We start from the raw sequence: 25,725 nt of genomic DNA, 5'->3' as shown, positions 1-25,725 counted from the left end.
TAATTTCCCCGGCTTAGCTGCTTCAGTGTTCCGCCACACCTCGCTAGTGAGATAACCTGGAGAAAATTACTTCCTTCTTACAACACATTCTCACCCATCGGAGAGTCCTATCTTGTTTTTTAATGTTCTATAAGACCCGCACAACCTGAGCTTCGACAGGCGTAGAATGGAAGTAAATCGTCTTGAGGAAACCAAATCTATCACCCATTTAACTTCCACCCACAAAGCCAAACCTAAGTCAGATAATCCATCTTCCTCCACAGCAGCGGTTCATTAGTGACCCCAATTGAAGAAGCAACTTTGTCACGACATGAGCTACAACAGCAGCAATCGTAAATAAATAACGAATCTTTACTAATCGTAGACCGGTGGGCTTCTCTTCTCGTACACGATCTAATTCATCAAAGAAACCCACTTGCTTTGAACCCTAGAAAACGGGTAGTTAAAACAGGTGCAAATTTATTATTCCTCCAAATCCTCTTATTATTCTCGTTCCGATAACACGACTGTTTTTGTTTGCCTTAGACTTTATCAACGGATTATAAGCTCCTGTTCTGGAAAGTTCAGCTCATTGTTATTATTTTTAGTTAAATTCAACTTTAAACCTTGGAACACATTGTTATTGTTTGAGCCATCTCCTACGATGGGATTCCAAACTAATATTTTCAAACTGATGGGTTCTGACGCATCGTCGCCATCATAAATGGGTACATTAATTTGTTTGGCTAAAACAGGTTAGAAAACCTTCTGATACTTGCGGTATAGTTTTCGAGTTTCACTACATTATTCACCCATCAAGTGTACAATACTTAAGTGAACGAGGTCAACATAATTTGAGCAGTTGTACATGTAATGGGTAAAAAAAGTTTAGTTTAAAAATAGAAACACACCGTTCCTAGACTTTCTTTCAAAGTTTGTAATTCCTCCAATTTTTCACTCCGAGACTGTAAGGAACGTGATGAAAGATTCAGGAGGAGGAGGGGTCGACTACACTTTGGGACTGATTGTCATGATGAACAATGGAGAGAGTTCATCATTGGCAGTTTCACCTACACAATGCAGCCACGAAAGAATGGGCCAACTAAGCATCACAATGCAACACATAGAAAAAGAAACTCCAACCATCAGCCACCACAATTCGAGACAAACACTTACGCATCATTCTCTCTTTCTCGCTCCAGCCAGCTCAGCCTACTTTCCTCTGGGTGAAAGTTTGCTCTTGGAATATCAGCAGGTAGGACGGATGACTGGCTAAGAGGTTGGAAGTGCCAATGTACCAAGAGTGCGCTGGACTTGGAGAATTGTTGAACTTGGGGAGAGAGAAAATAAAGCACTGTGGAATCTGCGGCAGGATACGTAGCTCGAAACTCTTGGGCTGGTGGGGGTTTTCGTGGTGTTGGTGCGAGGAGTACACCATTCTGTTGATGGTGGTCCAAGGAAGTGTGAGCAGCATTGAGTCAAAGTGAAATTGAATTTCTTTCGTGTATCTATTTGGAAATGTTTTGTACACTTTCAGTCCGTCACTCACTCTCAGTTTGCAAAAATAAAGTGCACATGGATGGAAACGTTGGGCCCGAGTTTCTTCACTGTTGCTGCTCTTAAATTCAATGTGTTTTCAGCATCCGACAAACCGATGCTACAAACTTCCAACCTCAAAGGATACGAGGGCACGGCAAGAATGCTGGTGGTCTAAATTGTAGCATTCTAGAAATTGGAGAAAATTTTTATCCCCGCTATGCCCTCAGCCCTCACCAGCAATGGAGGGCAATACCCAATGTGAATCAATCTCCATTGTGGATGTGAATTGACTAGCAGATCCGTTCACTTGTCTCCAATGTCGTCCGAAGATTGCGAATAAAAATTTATTGTAGACAGTGTAAGTAAACATATCGGCAAGTGCAATACAACTATCATAAAAAATATCCACTTTTGAAGCACGGACACCAATGACAAAATTTAAGCTTGACATCTGAAATTCTGAATGACTTGTATGCACCAAAAGTACGTTAAGTAGTGCTTCCAAGACTGAAAAGTATCTTAGTTAACTGGCCCTAAGTCTGCCCTAGGTCTCTTTCTCTCTCTCTTTGAAGAAGCTGTATAAGTTCTTAGTGGAAATGGACAATAAGAAAGGGGGTGATGGTGGTGGGAAGCCAGACCATGATAATCTGAGTAAGTTAATTTGTCCCCTTTCCAAAAGTTGGACTATTTTTAGATAAATATTTACTTGTTTATTTTAGATGGAGGTGTTGTGGTCGGAGGCAAGTGGTATCCAACCATGTATGACTATTTAGTGGAGTCTACTGGTAAATAAATGATCATTTTGAGTTCCAATTGTTGGATATTTATGGCATTGTTGTTGTATTTACAGCTCAACGTTCTTCATCTGTCCCTGCCACATCCCGCACGGTTTCTGTGCCACATTCTCGCTCCACCGCGACCGCGACCGCTACAGCACCCTCTTCCGTCGAGGAGCCGGAATGTAAACAAATCTTTTTCTTTTGTTTCCAAATATTGGATTAATGTCCCCTATTCTTTTTTAGTTGAAAGATATGATCCTGAGCGTGCAATAAACGACTCTTATGAAGAGTATGTGAGAGAGGAACGGGATGGTAAATATTTATTTTTTCTGGGTCCAACATTTGGATGACATTGTCTTAATTATGTAAACAGGCGTTTGATATTTATAGCAGCTGCCCCTCCCAAGAAAAAACCTAAAAGGGTCGCCCCACCGGCACTCTCGGCGCCATCATCTTCTGTATCCTCCTCTCCGGCTCTTCCTCGACGACGTCCAACTTCTGCGCCCCAAACTCACTCGGTGACCGCGACCACCCCACCTTTGGCTCTTCTACCCCCAAGTGTCAGCGCCCCCACCAACGCTAGAGACGCCGAAATAGTGAGTCATACAAAAATATGTAGTGTTGGTTCCAATACTTGGATGAATATTTAATTAATTAGTTGATTTATAATTATTTTTAGTACTCTCTCGACCCAGATCAGCACGCACGGAGGGTGGAGTTCCGTGATTGGCTTGAGAGGACAACAAAGGGTTCATTTGAGGAACACCACCCCCGATTTCTGCAATACTGCGACGAGGTGGAGTATCATCCAACTAGAGACGTCTTTTGGCTTCCAAATATTGGATTCGCAATGAAACAAGCTAATGGGCGAAACTCTTATTGCAAGTCCGACTTCCCTAACCAATGGCGAAAAAATATCTCCGACGCCACCGTAGCTTTCCAACAAACTCCTCGACGCAAAGAAGAGGTAGCTGCAGCGAAGGCCAAGAAAAGAGACGAAACCCCCCACACTCATGTTTTCTATATAGATGTCTCCTCTCCAAATGTTGGACCTCTCACAGTTGCCAACTTGTGTGATCCAAATTTTGGAATGTTGATCTACCCTGGCCAATGGGATGCCAAAAATAATTCAGGATACGTGACAAGCAGATTAGGTCACATGACCAACCCACGATCAAAAGTCTTCCAACTGACTGCCGACTCCAATAACCACACCCACGAGGTTTTGGCAGTCCGTTGCCATTCTTTGGCCTCTCGTCACAAGGGTGAAGCTTATATTTTGGTACTTTTATTTTACTTTCGTTTCCAAATGTTGGATATTTGTAACTTAATGTTATATTTTGTGTTTATTTTTCTTCATAGGCATACGGGAAAGAATGGAATCGTCTCCATCTAGGTCAGGAGAGGTTTATTTGGACACGCCCAGAGACTGAAATTGGTGAGGATGGTATCGAGGAGGAGGAAGCTCGGGAGAAGGCACGAGACGGAATTTGGATTTTCCAAGCTTTGGATGAGGAGGATGAACCACACCCACTGGAAGGAGCACGATTCGTTGACCTCGCAGACATCCCGTATGGAATCAAGCAAAGTTACATTAAGAAGAAAGTCATTCCAAGTCTTGGACAGGGATACAACACTTGGAAAGAGCAATAGATGTGACAAATTTCTGGTCATTAGTTTTTTTCATGTTTTCATGTTTTCACTTTTCCATAAATAAAATTTGAAATCCCCACATAAGCGTCAACAACCGTCATTTTCAGAGAACATTACATTATTGGCTGATGTTGCGGCTTGGCAGTGGGAGACGTGGAGCATGATAATGCTCGAGGATGGAACACGGGAATGAATATTTGCCGTGTGATCCTCCATTGGAAAGAGTGAAACAAAAGGAAAGCAACTCATTACTATGCAGCCCACACTGCTTATTTGCATATGCTGAGATTTCGAAATCTCATTAAACCTGCCGGGGGAACTTCTGCTGGAATTAGTTGGTTGGAGCTAGAAAGGAAGGAGGATTGTCGGATTGCGGTTTTCGTACTGGCAAGGAAATTGACGATATTCAATTCAAAATTCTCGTGACATATTGCTCAGAGGGGATCAAGCGGCATTTCACCACTCCCATTATCACCACCTCACACACACACAAACAGCCAGCTTATACCATTCCATGCCTACCTCGGATTTGTTCTTTTCTTCCACTTCAGCCATCGGCTAGAGAGAGAAATCCAGAGAGAAACAAACGAGAGAACATTCCAACCGGAAATTGTTCGAATTTCTTCCCATCTCTCTTTCCACACCTCTCAAATTGTCGTCAGCCTTCTTGTTTAATCATGATAAAGTTAAATAGTTCAATTTTGTTTCCAGGCACAAGCAACGCCATTGAGTGAAACTCAAATATGTCTAACAGAGAAATTCAATAATACAGAAGTATGTTTTCTACGCATTGTAATTGAAAGTAGTCCAAATTCATTAAATAATCCACTTCTAGAGTAGATTCGACGATTTATTAATTGATAAACTTTAAATTTTGGCATGTTTCAAACTTGAAGAAATTAATCTAGGGCAAAATAAAAATAATTATTTCCCCTTAATAATTCCTCAAAAATAATGATATAAAGAAATTAATCACAAATAAGTATTACTTATTTGTAAAGGATCGAGATATGAAATGAGGATACTGCTCCTCAAAACAACGTTAACCATGACGCAGTAATAGTAAGTAAAACGTACACTTATTGCTGTTCCAGGCATTGTATTTTCTATTTTGGGGAAAACTTTGAGCACGAGTAGTAGTGATTTGAATCCCACTTGGAATTATTTGGTTGGTTTACTGTGTTGATTTGTGTATTGCTCGAGCGAGGAAGACATATTGAAAAGAAGTTTTGTTTTATGCAAGAAAATTCCCGAGCTTTGGTTTTAGTTTTGTGAAAAGGAGCGAGAGAAAGTTTTAAAGTGCTTACGCGTGTCGCCAATTCCGTAGATGTGTGATGGGAGCAGGACCCAGGAGAAGAGGAGAGTCGACAGGAACTGGAAAATCCATCCATCCATCTCAACTCTGGTTCCTGAGCTTCGTCTTCACACCGAGACCCTTTAGGCACATTTGATGCAAGACACACCAAGTAGTTGGTAAAAGCAGAGTCTGTCGGTACGTATGTATGTACACCGGCCAAACTTCGACTCCCTGGGTTTCCCTTCACGATCCACTCAGATTCTGATCCAGCCCAAAATTCTCTCCAGACTTCCAAAAGGTTTGATTTTCTCCGCAATTTTGTACTCTTCTACTTCCCGGTCTTCTGCTCGGTCTTGAAAGTGTGGCAATGTCACAAGGCCTGTGTAAATGGAACGACAGCTTTCTCTTGGCTCATCTGTGGTAAAGGAAAAATTCCACGTGAATAATGGTATGCGGAAATTGTCCAAGAGACTCGTATCTCTCTTAGCATTGACACCCCTCACCTGCATAGCTCCTCAGAGACTATGCCTCATTTATTGCTCCGCTGGTCTACTCCTTCTCAATTCCCTTCAAATTATGATTCTCAGTTGGTTTTTTAAGAAAAGATTATCGCAGAATTGACCCAGTTCATTTTATGCCAAGTAACCATACCCTGTCCTTTATTGCACCTTTATCACATACTTTTATATACATACATGTATGTACGAATGTAGATATATATACGTGTTTGTGATTTTGGTATCGTCCACCCATTAGTAAATCCAAGTGCATGCTATCCGCAGATAAATATGTAGGTATTAGACACACATGAAGAAAACAGCAAGCCGTAACAAATTTCTTTGTCGTTTTTAGGGAAAAGATGAAAAGTGTGCCTCTTAAATTTTATGCCTGTTCTTTCACTATAGCTATTTATGCGAGCATTTCGCTGTTAAAACATCGTTTCCTTCTACATATACTCAAACTTATTTATTCGCTTGACTTTATAGGCGAAGGAGAATATACGGCATAGAGATTGGCTGGGACTTGGGATGCATTGGCGAGATAAAAACTTTCATCGCTGTTGTGCCATGAGCAGGAGAAAGCGACCTTTGCGGTTGTTTAGCATGGAGAACGAAGACGAAGTGCCTTCTCGATGGTGGGGAATAATATTGTGAATAAAACATACATGAAAATGGGAAACACATCATCAGGACAGATAGATAGACAGGCAGGCAGGGTGTTCAACAGGAAAATGTTTGCACCACCACCGTCCCCATTACATGCGCCATTTCTAACAAGCAAAACTGCTGCCTAAGAAGAAAATGGTGAAGAATAATGCGAGACTAAAATCTTGAATAAAAATCTATTCATGTAAACCCACCATAGGAGCGTTTCCAGCAGATGAGTATGGAGTTATGGGCTATAAAACTTTCAGACCACCAGCACTATCAACTTTTCCTTCGCTCATTCGTTCTGGGGGGTGCATGACTCAAACTGCCAATATCTTCAGGTCGATTACTGAAAGAATTTTCCACACTACAAAAATCCTAACCGACGCAGGACTCGTCAATGTCCGTCACCACCACGTTCCGTTATCAGTTGTCAACCCCTCATCATTGTCGTGACAGATAAAGATGTACGTATTCGCAATACGGTTTATTGGCATTGACACGTGAGGCACGCATTTTATTACATTTTTCCCCACTATTAGTCAATGAAGAAAAATATAATTATCAGCTCATGTTAAGTGAATTAAATTAATTAGTCGCCTTAATTTGATTCGACTATCCTATTTGTTTTGTGTAATTTAATTATACAGAACATCGTGTCCGCTATTCTTAAGTTAAATTGGAGAAAGTTAGCAGGAGAAGAGGAAGAGAAAGTTACTGGTTGGGCCAAAATGAGGGAGTACATGTAGTTAATGCAATAACAACAAAATTGACTTGCAACAAATCATAATGGATGCCACTTTCACCCATCGATTCATTCATTGGGTTTCACATTACAGTCTAATGTCCTGTGGCCGAAGTTAATTGATAAATGACATGGACGCGGGGCCACATCAGAAATTCTCGAAACGAGACCAATATGACGGCAAATGTTCAGATGTATATATACGCACAGGCAAGTAATTAAGAGCATTTGCTTTTTCCACCAATCTCCTTGTGTACACTAGACAGCCGAATATTGTATGACAAAATGTGCTATTTGTGTGTTCCTTCTTCTGGTAATCTACACCCACCAAGTCACCAGTGAAACCTGAGCTGGACTTGAAATAAATGAACCAAGAACTCGAATATCGTGTCCTTCTCGACTCACTTTCTTTTATTGAGAGCCACATTAAGCATTTATAAAGTCAGACAGAAACCCGGAATTTATATTTATAACGACATGAAGCCATTCGTCTTTGTATTTGGGGAAACGTGTATTCAGTCATTTCCACATTTATTCGCAAGTTCATACTCATCAATCTTCCGGACATTTATGTGGTTAAGTAATCCAATAACACAATACAAATAATATTATCTTAACCCTTAAAGAAACCAAATTTCAGTAACGAAACGTATAAAAAAAGTTTGCACGCAGCCAAACTTGCTTTCTCCACCCGATATGTATAAATAGCAATATATCCACGTTTGTAAGGAAACATGTTACTCAGCTATGAAAACGTCGAATCTATGCACGAGCTCAACTCTAACATTTAACAAAGGGAAAGTTTTAATGCCATTGCAGGCATTCCTCATTTATTTTACCAAACCCATCCATGTAAAAAATTATGTTCACAGAAAACCTATTTATTTACTTTTGTATGGCAAGTCAATACATGCGTGTACTCATAATCATCCAGCATCTCTCCGTGCAACCCTGTAACTTTTGCAATGTCAGGTTGTAAATAAAATTTAGAGCGACACAACAGGATTTTTGTATTTATTGGTAATCATAAAACTCTATATGGGATAAGTTCAGGCGAAACCACATTTCATTTCTATAACGTGAGTACCGCCGTCTGCAGAAATGTTGACTACATAATCCCCCAAAAAACAAATCCTTGGGTTACGATTACGATTGTGTGTACAACTTTCTCGTTATGTTTAATGCCAACTTCTGATGCATCGTATGAAATGAAAACGCATCGCTTGGATTTTCACATTTATTTCAAGCTCTCCTCGAATCGAGCACACGGAGACCAAGACTATGCACACATGTATGATTATTGGGTATGTGGTTATTGCCGTCGTTTCCAAAAGAGAAAGTCACACAGACTGGATACACACGTATGTACATACGGATGTAATGGAGAACACTAAAACTATTTGACAGATGCATAGGAAAGTAGTAAAACAGTTGTAGTAAAACAACCTCCTTGGTTCAACTTACTCAAACCGATGAGAAATTGTAGTTTGCCTGCTTTCTTCTATAACTTGCCACTTTTATTTTCACTTTCACTGGAGGGGAAATTATGGAATATGGAAACTTGCACCAAGTTTGAGTTCTGCTTCACTGACTTTTTGGTTTGAGTTGAGTGAATAAATGTTGCAAATCTTCCACCGAGAAAGTTATCAGCCCCCTAAAAAGTTGGCAGATTTCAAACATACGGACGTCACCCCAAAGTTTTTAAATTTATTGGTTCACCAGCTTCTTGCGGAGTGTGTTGGCTTTCACTAAACCTTCTTAATCAGATTTTATAAATGTATTAATTTTGTGGTTGTCCGTTACAAAGTGGTCTCTCAAACCTTTCCAGTCTTTAAACAATTAAGTTAGAGCTTGAAATGGCATGTGGATGTCTGTGGCTGATATCTGCTATTACTTGAAGTGCAAGTTTTTGTTAAAAATGTGCTGACCTTTTACTTGCTGTACACTTATAAATTGTTCATCTAAGCCACGCAATAAAACACTGTCGTAATTGTGATGTCATACACCTCACTGTCTCACTGTCACACAGGATTATTTTATGCAACACAATTTATATGCAGCAACTCAAGGGTTGGTAGATCAGCGACAAAGTCAGATGACATTTCATTCCGTTTAGCTTACAAAAAGTTAGTTTTTCTAAAGTTATGCAACAGCTTATGCATGTGACTTATGGGTCCAATTTTAGGGAATCCCACTAATGTATAAAGTCGCCCACACAAAGCACATGCACTATTGTATTTAATTCAAATTAATATTATAAATGTACGTACGTACAGAGAACCGTTTGAATTGGTTTCAAATTGAGTTTAAGGGTGACCTTATTTACGTCGTTGATTTTCCGATAGGTTATAACTACCGAAATATTCTTGACAATTGAGAATTTCTTTGACAAGCCACGTCTGGAAGTTGAGACTGAGTAGGCGAAGCTTTTTGGAGAACGAGGAGGACCCAACGACCGATTGGAGAGAAAGGTAAGTTGAGACTGGGGCTCGGATTCCGTCCGGGTACTAGTTTTACACTTTGAGAAAGCACAAGCTCATTTTGAGCGCATGTTTGCTATCTCACATTCAATTCATGCAATATTCCCAATTACCTCATTACTTCTCAACCTTAAGAGCAATTGCAACTTGAGCACAATAACAGTTTTGTAGATTATTGCTAATTTCTAACCATTTGATTAGTTTCACTAAAAACATACCACAATTAAACTCAATCCTACACAGAAATATGGAAAATAAATGCATAAACGCCTGTTTTATGGACAAACTTTTTAAAAAGTACTTATTGTCACAGACGTACTTTCTAAAATGCATTTGTATAATCTATATTTGAAGAATTTTGAAAGTGTAGCAATAATTTCTTTTAACGACTTGACCAAGTCCATTTCTCCTACTCAAAAAACCATCACAGACGCGGAGCCGGTTTATTATTCATCTTATGACTGAATTTTTTTATACTTTCTCCCATAGGACCACACCAGCCAATATTACGTGTATACAGAATTAAATCGACTAATCCCAGTTTGGCTTTTAACTCTTTCCATTTGTATTATTGAAAGTCCGTGTAGCTATCAGATCAGAGCTGCTTAACTGATGGATGTCTTTTCAAATACTTAGTATTTGGTCATCCCTCAGCGAATGACTTTCACATGCAGTACAGGCAGTGGAAAAGTCGATATATCTCTAAATCCAAACAGTCAGCATGTCCAACAATAAGTGGACTCAGGCAAAGTCCAAAGTTATGTAATACATTTTAAGTCCCGACGATGGTGAATGTCAGGTTCAAATAAATAAAATGTACATTTATCTCATTCCCACGAGCATTTACCTAACTCAATTTCTTCCAATTCAGCAAATCTAAACGGCGTGGTCTCGGTCGTTTAACATAACAAACACCGGACTCGACTAGATTTTGTGTAATGATGCAGGAAGCACAAGTTCATGGTGGTGGTCTAAAACCGTCCATCGTCTGTTCAACTCCAGATCTTCCCAATTGGGGAGCTAAAAAAATTGAAAACTGAAACTCAACTATTATATTGATGGCAGAGGTATTGGAAATGGCCAGCAACGCAGGAAAGCTCCAAGAATGAAAAGGAATTTGCGCATTCTTTCTTTTGCTCTCAGGTTGTTATACGAGTTTATCAGGTAAATATTCAAATAAGTTTATAACTTTCACCCTTCACGATGATCTGTGCATTGATGTTTTCGCAAAATGTCGTTGAATCTGAAGTGAACCACTTGTAACTTTGTGTTCCTCTCCTTTACACTAATGATAAAAAGTTGGAGGGACTCAGAGTTACTCAACCCAAGTGTTCAACGAATTACAGCACAATTCTAAACATTTTTTTACAATGGTGAGATTGAATTCGTAACTCGAGTTGTTGGCACTTTTATTTGTCTGAAGTTTCCCTAATATGTGGAGGACAAATTGTCGGGCTAAGAAAGAAAAATGATGTGATATTATTACTTTACCAACTGAGAACTTTGCTTTTAACAAATACAATTTACATATAAAAGTTAAAAATATTGTTAAGGCAGAATGCCACGGTTTATATAATTTGCATTATATTTGCAAATAAATAATATATATATGGGCAGAACTTCAAGCTGTAAAATTTACTCTGCAACACAACTGCCCTTAAATGTACTATTTTGCACTTCCCTTCTTCTGCCCGGTTTTCCTAACGTTTCGTATCCTTGAATCGTACGACAGCGGTGTTCATAAAACAAGTCCAAGTGCTATTAGCGATGCTCTCGAAAGGGATAATGCGTGGTAGTCCGAGTACGTTCAATGTGCTTAATGTATGGGTTTCTTTTGCAAGGCCATCTGAATCTTTATATGATTTCTACTACTAATTGTGATCTACAATATTGATCAACTTTTATGCTGCCACAGATGTAGATGTGTAATCTAGATATGTAGGTTAGCCTCAGGATCATCTTTTCAACCTCCCCAGTCATTTTATCTCAAAGTTATGCTATACATAGGTATGTATGCATGCATAATATAGATAATTCACGGTGCAAGAAAATTTTTGCACTTCTTGCATTGCAAATATATTGCGGCGGACAATCCAAGGCAAAGGGTGGTGCTGTGGTCAGAAAATGCCTGAAATATTCCCCAAGTTGGCTGTCTTGAAACTTTCTTGTGATATTTACGAGGACTCAGTCAGAAGGTCTCACTTCAGCACGGACAACGCTCCCACTATACATTTTGGGACGTCCATTATACTTGTTCGCTTACAGGGGCAGAAACCACAGGTCAAAAAATTCCCTTTTTACTGGTCTATGCAATATCAAGATAGATATCTTATTGCGTCTTGTTAAGGCTTTTATACTTCAATATATGTATGTACAAGAGTACCGTGTTCTTGCCCCTGAGAAAAACATCGAGGCAGTTTGCAGTATGTGTATATACATATGAGCATACATGAGCTTATTTCCACTTTGTCGTTACGAGAGCATATATTTTTTCAACCCGCTCAATTCCCCTTCAAGCTCATTTTGCGAAAGGGAAGTATAAAAGAAAGTTGCCACTGTCGCAAAAAGTTTGCTTCAAGGGAGTTTCGAGTTGTTGAATTGGTTCATAAATAGCTGGTCATACTAACATCAACACTGAAAGAGTAATCATGATGATGACTTCAAGAAGAAGCAAAGTTTTCACCATCTCTTTTCAGGTTCAATTCAACAAGCATTCCAATTTTGCTCGTTCGAGTTTTCGGGTATTACGTCCTTATAAATATGACACAAATATAGTTCATGCGATGTTAGCCTAAGCGGCTGTCCGATCTCTAGCAAAGCAATTCCCAGTTTCTTTTTCCTGCTGAAATTCTGTCATCTTCAACTTATTAAGTGTTTTATCTTCTTTATCTTCCACCAGAGACGTTTTTCACACTTTGTGATTTCAAGTCCTCTCTGCCTTTGTGAGTCTTTATCATTAAAATATCCCTGGAATTGGGGCTTGAAATCTACATTCACACAGAATCAACTCTTGCATTTTTAGTCCCCGTGGGGAATTTTCCTTGAAACTTGCTCTCTCGTAACATGAAAAACACGTTATCTACAACTTGACTCATGGGAGGCCTCTTCAAAATGCGAGATAAAATTAGGAGAGGAAGCCTCGAGAGTTGCAGTCATTAGTCACAAATGACCTGTTTGCATTCTTTCACAACAAAGAGAAACATGAAGCTTACCAACTAGGTACCATGCACATAGTTTCATTCATGACAAAAGGTTTTAATCAATATGTATGAGTAAATTGTCAGTGCAAAGGTTATGCATAGCATGTAGTTGCTCTCCTGAAAAAAACACTTGAGAATTGTATTTCCCATTATCCGTACTACTGATAATAGGCTCACGTCTTACATAAAATGTCTACTTGACGTTCATGTTTGAGAAGACAAAATGGAATTTTAATCGGTAGAGCAAGGAAATTCTATATTGCGTTCTGTTGTCGTTATTACGAAAGATGATGAGATCCGAGACGAATGGGTCTGAAAGAAAGCAGATTATTAAGGTCATTAGTTGGGAATTAGCCCAGGCAAGGGAACTGCATACACATAGTGTTAGATGGGACGGGTAACTTTTACCGGCTGTCGACCGTGGACGGTTAAAACAATGTTGTATGAGATGAAACATGCTTTGGTTAAGCGTGAAAAGAGAACTTTGTTCCGGAAGTCATGGCTTTTGACTTAGGGTGAACTTAAATGGCGTCTATTGTCCCAACATATTAACGTTGTCTGCGTCAGTTTCAGAGCTACATGGATACAGACCCTGCTAATTATTGTTCTTGGTTTATGCAAAACCTGCTTGCAAACTGAGGCTCTGTTACAAGTCAGCCTTGTTAACATCGAAGCTAAATAGGTCGATTGGGAGCCTGATTTAATTTGCAAACACTCATTATTGTGTGCCGACCCTAGCAAACGGCTACCCTTGTAAATACAACCAGTGTAGTTTGAATATAATAGCAGTGCAGCAAATCGTTAAGAGAATTATAAATACAACAAGCCTTTCACGTCACGAGTTCTGATAAGGACTTTAAATTAATAATTTTGAACACCACAAAAGATTGAATACAATGTTGGATATTCTGAGCAGATCGTTTATTACAGATTCATAATTTTATAAACTTGGGTCATGTTTCATGTCACATTTTGCAGATTTTAGAGAAAACTTTAGTCATGTTACATGACTAAAGATAGAGATGCAATTTCTGGATATAAATAGCTATTCTTCAAAAATAGCATAGTGAAGAAAGTCAAGGTTTATTTAAGTAGGACATCAAACAATTTAGTATTATTGAACAAATATTGAATCAATTAATTGATTCAATTGTGGCATTATGTCCAACCTCCACAGCAGAATTGTCATAATTTGTGCGTTAGAGAACACCGGCTTAATGCATAATTCATATTCCTGTAATATTCATCAATTTACTTGAATTAGCTACAACTTCATAAGGATTGTTGAGCAGTAAATGAATAAACCGAGTAACTAAACCATGCATAATGACCTTTCCACTTTGGAGGCAAGTGGAGGAACTCTTGAATGGGGGAAAGGGCGAGAAACATTTCGAAAACTTATAGCACTTTAAATAATTTCCTAATAAGAAAATATATTGCAAGGAGAAGGAGACGTTGTTGGTGGAACAGCTCGACCAAGGACAAATTCGAGTATAGGTGAAATGAGCAAGTGGCTTATTTTGAAGAGGTCTGGCTCCCGTTCTTCTAAACAATAATCCATGACAAGCATTGTTCAAACTTTCTCAATTTAGTTAAACCCAGTCACTGTTGAGAATTTCCGTTGAGAATTTCAAGCCAAACGGGCTACATTGGTTCCAACTCCGACATAACCCTTGCACTCAAATGTCGTCGTAATGAATATTATTGCAATATTACAATTCCTATTTATTTGCTTTCCGTGTATCCTAAATATATGCGTTATACGAAAAGTACGAATGCAGACCTTATGTTGATTCATTAATGATGAAATGCTAAATTGGTATCCTGAGTATAATCGTTTCAATGGGGGAAGGGTATTAAAAGCTGCTTCACAATGATTATTTAAAAAGAAGGTCTTTTGAGAGAAAAATCTAGCTTATTACAAACTTTACAGAGAAGGCATGCATATTACAGGTTTCCAATAAAAAAAAATTATACTCCTGCTCACGAAAAGGTTTGCCTATTTTATAAATGATACATATAGAAATTTATTACATTGCAGGAGATGGTATTTACATAATAACAAAAACACCAGAAGATTATACAAATGTAAAGGATGTTTAGCCAGGTAATTTTGCAGGTTATACTGTAATTGTATTTTGACATATTTAACAAAATGTTTTTAGTCTATTTGAAATCAAATTAAATAGTTTGCCGATCGATTATTCTGTACCACAAGGAACAGGAACTACTTATTGTGGTCTACTATTGGCAGTCTGTCTGCCCGTCCGTCCACATGAACCGCGTCAGAATTTCTTCGGATATCAACCCCCTCTCAAATTTTTTTAAGTAAGGGACCTCGTTAACCTGCAGTTTAGGTAAAAGTTCACGTCGCCAGGTCATTAGTGATAATACTTTGGATGACAAAGAGATTATGTGGTAGTCGAACTGATAGTATTATTAAGGTTTATAGTATAAACTTTATACCGTTGGTAATTATAAACAACCTGCGATGACCTAGTATCAAAGGTCAAAATTGTAAAATTCTTAGTGTTGACGGTTTTAGACGTCTTAGGATTTATATTGTAGCATATTTAATGCAGAATTTTCATCACTAATTGGAAGCTTTCGCTGCTCCATTGTGTTGCTCGAGTTTGTTAGCTTTGAATACAATTATATTTGGATGTTGCAATCTGTACTTGAGCTTTATTATCTGACATTTAGTCCACCATGAGATTTGATATTGTCTGAGGCGAGCTAATAAGTCAGTCACCCTTTATGTTGCTGAAGATCATCTCCGTCGGCATTGTATTGATTCGGAGCGAAGCCACATCTTCTCCAATTCAGTGCTCATCTCTTCAACAGCAGCATAATAAGAATGATATTATTAGCACTAGCCCAGCTTCCAGTAGAAAGCAGGCTGTTCAATAATCTGTCCTTTTCCGACTCCGAATTACATATGATAAAAGTTGGCGATTGAATGGAAGGACATTAAGAAGAGTATCATAGAAATCATGAAGAATTTCTCCCCTGCAGCAAAGGACCGGAACCGGGATTAGCTGTTATGCAATCATCCGGACTGTCGTCTTCGGGACTGTCATTCAGCGAAATGAAATGACTGCAGTCGAGACTACTAGCACATATTCATACTGCCCAACCAACCCAAGCCTCTACTGAAACCCAAGCCACTTTCTGAATAGGATGAAAGCTTACAAACAAGAAGAAAAGGTGAACCTCGCTTTCTTTGATGAAAACTTTCCGACGATGCGATATGACTTTGATTCATGTATGATGTGGATTTTTGATTTTAATAAAAATGTTGTCAGACTTGAATGCAAATCAAACATTTCTGTTCACACATTGAATTTTACATACAGTAAATTGTGGATGAAATGAAAACATATTTTCCTTTACATTGTGGACATTTTTAGAATTTCATTTATTTTTTTGCTCGTTAATATTTTCGGAAATATTCGCGAGCGTCAATAACATATATTTATGATAACTACGTGGGAATTTCCAATTAACTCTTTGTGATGAAAAGTTGAAAAAGTCACAGTTTGCATGTATATTTAAAGCCGGCTGAGACGGGTTGGATGGCAGCATTTCATCTGCATTATTGCTTTTTCATTCCTGTGCAGATAAGGGAACGGCTCTCATAATAATTTTCATAAAACATTAGTAATCGTAATGGACAGGAAGTAATGAACTGATATTGTGAACCCCCTCTCGTGGAGCTCGTTAAGTTGTAGAAATGCAGAAAGATATCTATTTCCTCTCCTTTGAGTTGCTGGAGAGGATACAATTTCCACCGACATGGTTTTTACGGAGGACCAGGAGAGCATAGAACTGGTTATGCATCAAGGACTCGGTTCGTCCACCATTCATCAGGATTTTTGTGTGGAGAGAAGTTGGAATAAAGAGCGAGAAAGAAGACGAGACCAAGTTTGAGGTTACACGTCTACTTATGAATGAGGACAAGGAAATAAGCACAATATCGTTTCTATAATCAGTTTCATCTTTAATTTCCTGGCTTGGAGCAGCACAGCACATTATATAATTTCAGAATCTCCTTTTGCTTTCTCCAAAGGCATCATTTTTGTGCTGTTCGTGCCAACAACCGAGTCAAAGGGGTTGACATGCAAGTCTCGAGAAAGTGTAAAAGTCTTTCTCATAATAGAAATCCTGTCATGTCACGAATGACTTCGAGCTCGTGGAAGTCGCCCTATGAGCAACTTGGAACAAGAGGCACGGACTGTTGGAGGGAGATGACGTCGGGTCATCATCATCTCATCTATGGAGGCAACTCTAACTCAAAGCACGTTTTCATCCCTGGTCTTCTTTGCCTCTTGTGTGTATGCATTTCACAGCTATTTCACGAAGAGATAGCATAGCGAATCAGTTTTGTGTTATTTTTTGGTAGTATTGTGCATACTTTAGTACACGGAGTTTTTCCTTCATTTTGTCCACTTCACTGGACAATTTTAGTGGCCAAAGATTTATGTAAATTCAGCTTATGGTTGTGGTTCGCTCGTTGTGGTTGTGGCATTTCCTAACGACTTTGCTCACTCGCCTCATCCGTAATGACCTGCCCGTGCCACATATGGGGAGAACCTCTATTTATCATTATGTATTTTCCTCCCTGAAATTAATTACTACCAGTCATTTCATTATTGCCGCAACGCAACGCTCGCTTTTTGCAATAACTTTCGACAATTTATAACTTGCTCTTGTGGGTATACATCACAGTGTTTGTTAAACACATGTGTATATACTTATCGCATTCTGTTCCGAGAGGAATTCCAGTTGTGATGGTATGGTAATTAACCGAATCACGTATGCAATTGTCGACGTGTCGACACAAGTCTAATAAGTCCCTGGTGAAAATAGGGAAACATCAAAATATTTGTGATGCGTCCAAGCGTAGCAAAATGTGCAAGAACATACACACGGTGTGTACTAAATATGTACGCACATTTCTAAATTGGTAATAGTTGTAAGTTATGTTATTAAGGATGGGTGCATTTCATAGGGACAATTAATTTGGGCCATCTTTTAGCAGAATTGTATTCACCTATCTACGTATGTGTGTAAAAAATGGGTCATGAGTTTTGACAACAGAAAGAAATATATGCATGCGGTTATGTACAAAATTCAAGTATCTAGACAGGTGCATAATATTACCACAATTTAATCAAAACTCAGCGAGTCGTTGGTTTGTATGCAAGGATAAAGTGTCACTTATCTGTATTCATCCAGCAGCAGACACAACTTACAGTTTATCAGTTTCAACAGGACTATCGGATTGTGCAATCCGACTTGACTTTCCCTTCGTTCATAAGGAAGAGAAAGTCAAGTCAGCCGTCATTTCAAAAAACTGACTCAAGTCGCCATCGCATGGTAACTTTGAAACTTGAGCTTTCCTCATCTTCCACCCAGATGTTTTTTGTACCCTTCCTTTCATAATAAAAGCTTTTCAAAATTACAAAATTTCAAATGGTACATATGTATATATGTAAGTGCAAAAAAGCATGCATCACTCCTTTGTAGTCAGCTTTTCAACATTCTTCTTTTACGTATAATTGATAATCATATGAACTCTATGATATACCAATAATCTTATGAATACAATTTAATGAATAAACATGCATGGGAAGTTTGATTTGCGTAAGTAACCTGTACATGATATCTGAGGAGAATTCAAGCTGCATAAAATACTTCTTGAATACATAGATTTAACGGATGTTTTATTGTTCACAAGATGACAGGGACGCCCATAATCTTCCATGAGCGACTAGTTTGTCTCAATTTAATACAAAGCATAATAAATGCAAATATTTTTTCTACGGTTCTACGTATAATATTACTATACTCACTACATTAGTAGCGTGATTGACTTTGGAGAGTACTTTGAGCTGCTACAATGAAGACTAGATTCTGGAAATAACAAGGCTGCCAACAATCCTGCGGCTAAAACCGTCTTGGGAGTTTTTACGAGAATGTCCTTATCCTTGTCTATCATCATCTACGCATAAAGAGCATAAACATAAAAATATAACCACAAAATACTGGCACCATGCAATACTTAATGACTAACCTTATCCGCGATGTGTTGATAGATTAATCCGTTAGAGTCAACGTCAAAGTAGGAAACTCCGTCATACCATGTACCTTGACGTTCCATTATTCCCTTCCAGTCCCACAGTTTAAATTTCCAGAATTGTAGCATTACCTTTTTTCCATTTCAACAAATCATGATTTTAATTTTCAGATGTATGTATGTTTCAATATTTGATAACAATTTAAACCTGTAACGCTCCAATTCCTACAATTTTCCATCTCACTGTGATTCTTCCTTCTTCCTTGGATATGTCGGTGTTGAGGATGATGAACTTCACAAAGGCAAATTTTACATGGCCAGCAGCCCGAAGCAAAGCTGCCTGTTGAATATACTGGAATAGATTCCTTAAAAAATCGGACATATAAAGATATTACATCTGTGAGAATCAATATATATATATATTCTTAAGACTAAAGGCTTACGTTGTTCGTTTACCACGTATGTTATCAATGAACAATAAATCATCACGATAAATTTTGTAATTCATCGGCCGTAGGAATATGTTTGACAACTAAAATTAAACAGTAATTAATTTGTTTCCATATTTAATTAAAAGTTTAGATGTTGAGAATCACTTACAGAATCTATTAGCGTTTTTTCAACTTCTTGGAGTTTGTCAAAGCTTGGTTTCTCATCCGAGGGAGGATTTGCTTTAGGGGATGGAGATTGGGCCCCTGAGGCCTTGATATCAACGGGTTCTGGATTTGTGGCAGCCACTGAGTGAATAGAGCACCAAGATGTCCTCGAAAAATACGACATCTCTTCAGATTGATAAGGATGATGGCAGGGTTGAATATCTTGGTGACAGTTTGTCTTAATCGAAGAAACGGGTGCCCTCATTTGCGAAGCTGATCTCAAATAACTTGGCAAAGTTTTTCCCACCTTTCCATAAATTCTCGACATTTTCACACATAAAATGTTTAAATTGAAAACAACAGGTGCAAGTACTTCACAATCCAGAGACGAGTATATATAATTCCTAGAGTAAGAAAATTAGCATTTATATTGCTAACATTGTAGAATTTAGAATCATTAATCCGTACAATACCTTACCTAAAAACGAACTTGAAATTGATTTTATTGCAAACCACTATGTAGATAGTAGTGTGAGCTACGACTCTTCATTAAATGTTGGACTGTATCAGGGTTTCTTTTCTGGCCAGTAAAAAGTTCAGTTACCCCCAAGTAAATCAAAATATCTCCCCATTTGATATAATACAAAAGTTACCAAATTGATTGTGATATTTCGCCAATTCGATCTTCAGAATCCTCTCGAACTCTATCGCTTTATGAAAGTCCAAGGAACTGAAGTGAGCACTCACGTAGTCACGTTTCTCCATTCAAAATAAACGCTGTTATTGCAACTAACTCGGCAGCGAAGCATGTTAATTTATTTCGTGGTTACAATTCGAGGTTCGAGGTCAGTGCCTGAGGAATACTTTTGTTAATTAATTATAACCTTAATCATTACCTATTATTATTGTTAACTATTATTACGTCAGATGATCAGCAAAGCACCGGAAAATTGGTTGTGAGGTTTTGGTTTTGGGTGGACTGAGAACGGCAAAAGTAGAATTCCCGGCCTCCAACGGCGTCTCAGATTGCCCTCATTTTCACATTTTCCGACTTTCTCCAATTGAGTAAACTCTTGCCTTGCATTGGCACAACCTTATGCAAAAAATTATCCATCTTCAAAGTGATTAATTAATTGATGTTGTTGATATTATAAATGTTGTGTTATTGTTTGGTTTAACAATTGCCTGGCAAAAAGACTTTGTGGACTATTATCATTTCGTCGTCGCCATTTTAATTAGAATCACCTTTTCAATGTGACTCCAAAAAAATGCTTTTATCTTGCTTTTCCAACATAAGGCAATCACAGGTGGCTCAACTCTAGGAGAATTTCGCAATGAGACAATACATTTGCTCCTTTGAAAGTTCTTTTTTTGCTGATTGAAAAAAAGTTGCTAGCCTTCTTCCATTTTTCATCAAGCTTTACAGCTAATTAATTACACTCTGCAGATTCTGTAGAGAATTTATAACAGTACATTTTTAATCAACGCTCAAACTTCTTCACCTGTTATACAAAAAAGTTTACTTACAAAACTAACATCTCTACTCCAGAAATTCGTGAATATAATCTTTTCATGTAAAATTTCTCTGAAAATCATTGTACTTCTAAGTATTCTTCAAGTTCTTGCATGTAATTGTCAATAAATTATAGTTAATTGGCAATGTGACGATTGTGTGACAAACGTAAACCCAATCATGTAACATTTGTAGGGCGCACCTGCTCCTCTGAATACTCATCGTTAGTTACTTTAAGAAATATTTCGAAAAAATACGAGAAATGTCTCGTTTTGCTAAAGATATATGTAGCGTCGTGCATCTCAGGAAAGTAGAGTGGACGGATTGGGGAAAAGGAAGAATGCTGAGCCTTCAACCTTTTGGAATAATGCATTATGTTGCTGCACGGTGCGGCCACCTTATGGGGGCTTTTGCATCAATTCCACGGACCTTTTTCTGCAAAAATTTTTACACGTTCTTCCGTCCTGAGGGCTGGAAGGACCGCCAGTGAAATTTCGTTGGGCCACACCCCCTGGGGGGCGAAATGGCCCCCCGGTTGACCTTTGACATTAAAATTGGCTTATTTTGTAGGTCTATGTGAGTGTAGCTTACCCTCCAAATTTAGAAGCATTTGGCCTACTACAACGCCGGGCGTCGTATGGCGACACTTGCAAAACCCCTGTTTTCAGCCCTTTTCAACGACATATAGTTTCGCTCAGTGAATCGATGGAGCTTAGCTGCTTGCGGGATCACATGGCACATATTCTCGAGATCCATCTCCAGCTAAAACTGTAGATCCGCACTTCCCCTATTCAAAGTTATAAGCTTTTGAATTTCAGCGTAATTCAGCATGTCGACATGCCCATATCGTCGACACCTGTTTGTCGATAAGATCAACAACATGTGCGATCGTATCCCTATGCACAAATTGATGGTCGCACATGTTGTTGATCTTATCGACAAACAGGTGTCGACGATATGGGCATGTCGACATGCTGAATTACGCTGAAATTCAAAAGCTTATAACTTTGAATAGGGGAAGTGCGGATCTACAGTTTTAGCTGGAGATGGATCTCGAGAATATGTGCCATGTGATCCCGCAAGCAGCTAAGCTCCATCGATCCACTGAGCGAAACTATAAGTCGTTGAAAAGGGCTGAAAAGGGGGGTTTTGCAAGTGTCGCCATACGGCGCCCGGGGTTGTAGTAGGCCAAATGCTTCTAAATTTGGAGGGTAAGCTACAAACACATAGACCTACAACCTAGGCCAATTTTAATCTCAAAGGTCAACCGGGGGGCCATTTCGCCCCCCAGGGGGTGTGGCTCAACGAAATTTCACTGACGGTCCTTCCAGCCCTCAGGACGGAAGAATATGTAAAAACATTTGCAGAAAAAGGTCTGTGGAATTGTTTCAAAAGGCCCCATAAGCTGGCCGCACCGTGTGCTGGCTGTATCTCTCTCTCCTCGTTCGTCATCTCTTGCGTTCATCCAAGTCGGCAGAGTCCTAATTCCACACTGTCTGCTCCCTACTCGATCTTGATTTATTGGAACCCTTACCTTTCACCACGTCCGAGAACCATTTGAACCGAACTGTTGAGCAAAGCTAATCAGCTAAGCTCCTATACTTCCAAAATATAATATGCATCTCTCCTTGTGAACATATGTATGCCTCCCACATAAACTGGATGGGAGTGCCAAATTCGCATGCTTTTGGAGGCTAGATAAACGCTAGTGCCATACTTTGTTTCACTTGACGCACCCGTTTATGGGATGACATTATTTCTCATGCTTAAATGTCAGTAGTGCTGTTATGTTTTATGCAGAATGGTCCACTTGTCTTGTCATCGCCTGGCGCCCGGAAACGGAGAGGAGTTGTGCAATCCAATCTGTCATGTCTCATTCTTACGCTTCAACTACCTGTGCAAATATTTGTAGTTGAATTCAAATTCTCTGCTGCTACTTCAAAAATACTCCATCTTCGCATGTGTACTGTTTCATTAACTTACATACTTCACTCCCGCTGCGGAGGCACATTTATGAACAAACATATGTGCGTTGTAACGTTGTTTTGTTGAACATTTCCATGTTTTACTGCACGGATATTTTATGACAGTAAACTCTTACTCTCATGAATGTGGAAATCATATTCATAAATTATTAATTTTAACAAGCCACTTAACCGAAGATAGACCAAAGGCAGTACCTGAAAAACCAAGTAAAAACATTACGATCCTGTTATTTGTCCATACTCATACCAGCAAAATATGGACAATAAATCTGACGTTTTCTAAGGCACTCATTCCATTTACTACTATCCTGACGACTGGCATTTAATTTACGCTATGCTAATACACATTGAAAATATGTGCGTCACACATCTAGATGGGTGAAAGCAAAAAATGAGTAATCCGACAACGAATCCAGAATTTATGTTCTCATGACTGAAGAAAATACTTGTGCTCTCATTTTGTGGCTGAGCAAAGAATTTTGGAATTTCCTACCTTTACTGAGAATCAATGTTTTAAGCATTAATATGTAATATAATTTTGATACAAATGGTAACGACGAAAATTTGTAAAGCAAAGAAGATTTTGAAGGAGCACAAAGGAAAGCTGGGAAAGTCTAGAGCAATAATCGGAGAATGAAGGATTGCTATACACGGATATTAACGATGCCTTAGTAGATTCGGACGATATTTTGCCCATGAAGATGTTAGGAGAAAGAGACGCAATCTGAAAATCTATAAATGAGAATTATCCTCATCATCATCGTCTTGATCAGATCTGCTCTGGAATCTGGCTCGTTATCTTCTTCTGAATCATTTTTCGTTAACGTCCTGGGTTGTGTTATCATTTGTCCCTGTCACATTCTCGGCTTGTGGGGAACAAGACTTTTTGGAAATTATATCCACTTTCTCTTCTTTTATACTACTGCCCTTCAACTATTGTACGTACATATGTGCAGAGAAACAATGCAATTTATAAAATTATTTTAAGGAAACCAGCCTTGATATGCTTCGACACAGTCACTTTAGGAAAATCAAGGAATGCCACCGTCCTGGCTCCAATTGACCAATATTTTTGTATACAAAAACGACATGATTATTCTGTATGATTACTCTCATATGTATATATTTATTCACGGTGCAAAAAAATTAGATTTCGCATCATCTAAAAGCCGAGGAGCATAATTGCATCCCGATGTTAATTTAGTATCCTTTAAATCTGAAAATCTTATAATCTTACAAAGTTTTAATGAGTTGCGGAATAAGTCCAATCAATGTACATAGTTTCAAGTATAAATATTTGTAGACTTGAAATATTGATTTCATGGCGAAAAAGCCATTTTATTATTTCTAATTAAATTCGGCTTAACATGTTTACGACCACTTTTCATCCAAACTTTTATTGCCTATTACTTATCATAACCATGAACATGCAGATTAAGATCCGAACTCTATACGTTACGGTATTACGAAATTGATCTATTGCAAGAAATCTGTAAAGAAAAAGTTATAAGAAGTATCTCTGTTTATTGCATATCAATCTGTATCATTTATGGCGAAATAACTTTTGAAATATCATTCATGTTTAGCCATTAATGTAAATGTACTACACAGGTACATATGCAGATAGTCAGAAATTTTGACTCAGAAATGCGTAGTATGACGACTAATTATAAGGAGACTTTTGAATTATTATTCGTTGGAGTGACATGGTATATTTGTTATTAGGAAGGGATTAGAATGAATAATGGTTTGGTTCATTAGAAAAAAGTTTCCTTTGTCAAAGGAGTTGCTTGTAAGCGCAGCGCACGCTTTTCAAAGAAGGATCAACAGGTTCCTAGTTACATGAAAGAAGTGAACTGAACTGTGTCCTACTTTGCTCTCTGGACGAAGCTCTTTTTTGAGCACAACAACATCCTGTCCAAATCAATCAGTTACTAAAAGTAAGCCAAGTGTGATCGAGGTGGAAAAGGCTGGGGGATATCATCAGAAGGAAACGAGATAAGTTTTCTGAGCATCGAACGTCTTTCTTCCTAGTTTCGCATGATGTTCTCCCCGCCACCGACATCCACATTACTTTTGCTCAAAGACCTTCGTTTATTTTCCTTTGATTAGACTGATGTGGTTTCTTCCATATTATTAGGAAAAATCCCTTTCCAATTTATTCGCTTTGCTGAATTGAAAAGATTCGGGAGGAAACGTAATGGGCCAATATTATGTGATATGAAAATCATTGAGAAGCAAGTACATAGGTCCCAATTACATATCTTCTATGTATACACCCATCTACCTTCACCATAAGTCTTTGAAGCAAGATGCAGGCTCCTTGATTGCAAAATCAAATTCGCTGGGCAAGGTAGGCTTCAGTGTAATTTCGAATGTTATTGAATAGAAAGCAAAATTTTAATAAAGTTCCTGATTGGCACAAAGAAAGTAAATCTTGAGAAAATTAATAGACTTACGAAGTATGATGAAAATTACTGTCGAAGAAAAATTCGACTAGCATGTTAGTGCTTGAAATGCTTGACATGCTGCATTGACATTACATATATCTGTAGTATGTAACAAGTACATATGTTTGTATGTAATATCTATGTAAGATACATACATACAATATACTCACTCATGTTCAGTGTATATGCAATATGCCATAGGTTCAGGAAGGATGCATTTGTAGCTATATCTCATGTAATAATTACACAAAATACGTACAAATGTATAAGCTTGTTTTTTAA

General features: G+C 38.3%; 3 protein-coding genes across 6 annotated transcripts in view; 1 reads left to right on the top strand and 2 right to left on the bottom strand.

Moving 5' to 3' along the window:
- The window catches only part of LOC110847622 (discoidin domain-containing receptor 2), a 61,009-nt gene extending 51,410 nt beyond the window's left edge, over positions 1 to 9,599 (bottom strand). Inside the window, exons 1-2 of the mRNA XM_022094598.2 lie at positions 8,605 to 9,599; positions 5,258 to 5,662 (exon numbers count right to left, since the gene is read on the bottom strand). Coding sequence (XP_021950290.2) covers positions 5,258 to 5,345 — 88 coding nt within the window. The 5' untranslated portion in view covers positions 5,346 to 5,662; positions 8,605 to 9,599. The remainder of the gene's footprint in view (positions 1 to 5,257; positions 5,663 to 8,604) is intronic.
- Positions 553 to 4,014, top strand: LOC118434786. 2 transcript variants are annotated; one of them, XM_035849027.1, is made up of 8 exons: positions 553 to 1,442; positions 1,517 to 2,169; positions 2,238 to 2,303; positions 2,369 to 2,479; positions 2,541 to 2,609; positions 2,688 to 2,893; positions 2,977 to 3,579; positions 3,660 to 4,014. In XM_035849027.1, the coding sequence occupies exons 2-8, from the start codon at positions 2,115 to 2,117 to the stop codon at positions 3,948 to 3,950; spliced, it is 1,401 nt and encodes a 466-aa protein (XP_035704920.1). In that variant the 5' UTR covers positions 553 to 1,442; positions 1,517 to 2,114; the 3' UTR covers positions 3,951 to 4,014. The 2 variants fall into 2 exon arrangements, with proteins under 2 accessions (XP_035704920.1, XP_035704921.1); XM_035849028.1 differs by having other exon boundaries at positions 553 to 2,169.
- An 8,926-nt stretch (positions 9,600 to 18,525) lies between the features above and the next one.
- On the bottom strand, positions 18,526 to 20,547 carry LOC110846410. 3 transcript variants are annotated; one of them, XM_022093155.2, is made up of 8 exons: positions 20,418 to 20,547; positions 20,149 to 20,348; positions 19,974 to 20,075; positions 19,500 to 19,899; positions 19,343 to 19,431; positions 19,108 to 19,264; positions 18,897 to 19,031; positions 18,526 to 18,824 (listed from the first exon to the last, which is right to left on the bottom strand). In XM_022093155.2, the coding sequence occupies exons 4-8, from the start codon at positions 19,821 to 19,823 to the stop codon at positions 18,675 to 18,677; spliced, it is 855 nt and encodes a 284-aa protein (XP_021948847.1). In that variant the 5' UTR covers positions 19,824 to 19,899; positions 19,974 to 20,075; positions 20,149 to 20,348; positions 20,418 to 20,547; the 3' UTR covers positions 18,526 to 18,674. The 3 variants fall into 3 exon arrangements, with proteins under 3 accessions (XP_021948847.1, XP_021948848.1, XP_035705937.1); XM_022093156.2 differs by having other exon boundaries at positions 19,974 to 20,070; XM_035850044.1 differs by having other exon boundaries at positions 20,149 to 20,472.
- Between the last annotated feature and the right edge of the window lie 5,178 nt (positions 20,548 to 25,725).

The sequence above is a fragment of the Folsomia candida genome, unplaced genomic scaffold (genome assembly GCF_002217175.1).
Source record: "Folsomia candida strain VU population unplaced genomic scaffold, ASM221717v1 Fcan01_Sc003, whole genome shotgun sequence".
NCBI classification, from domain to species: domain Eukaryota; kingdom Metazoa; phylum Arthropoda; class Collembola; order Entomobryomorpha; family Isotomidae; genus Folsomia; species Folsomia candida.
Note: the sequence above shows the minus strand (reverse complement) of the source record. Positions and strands in the feature narration are given on the sequence as shown.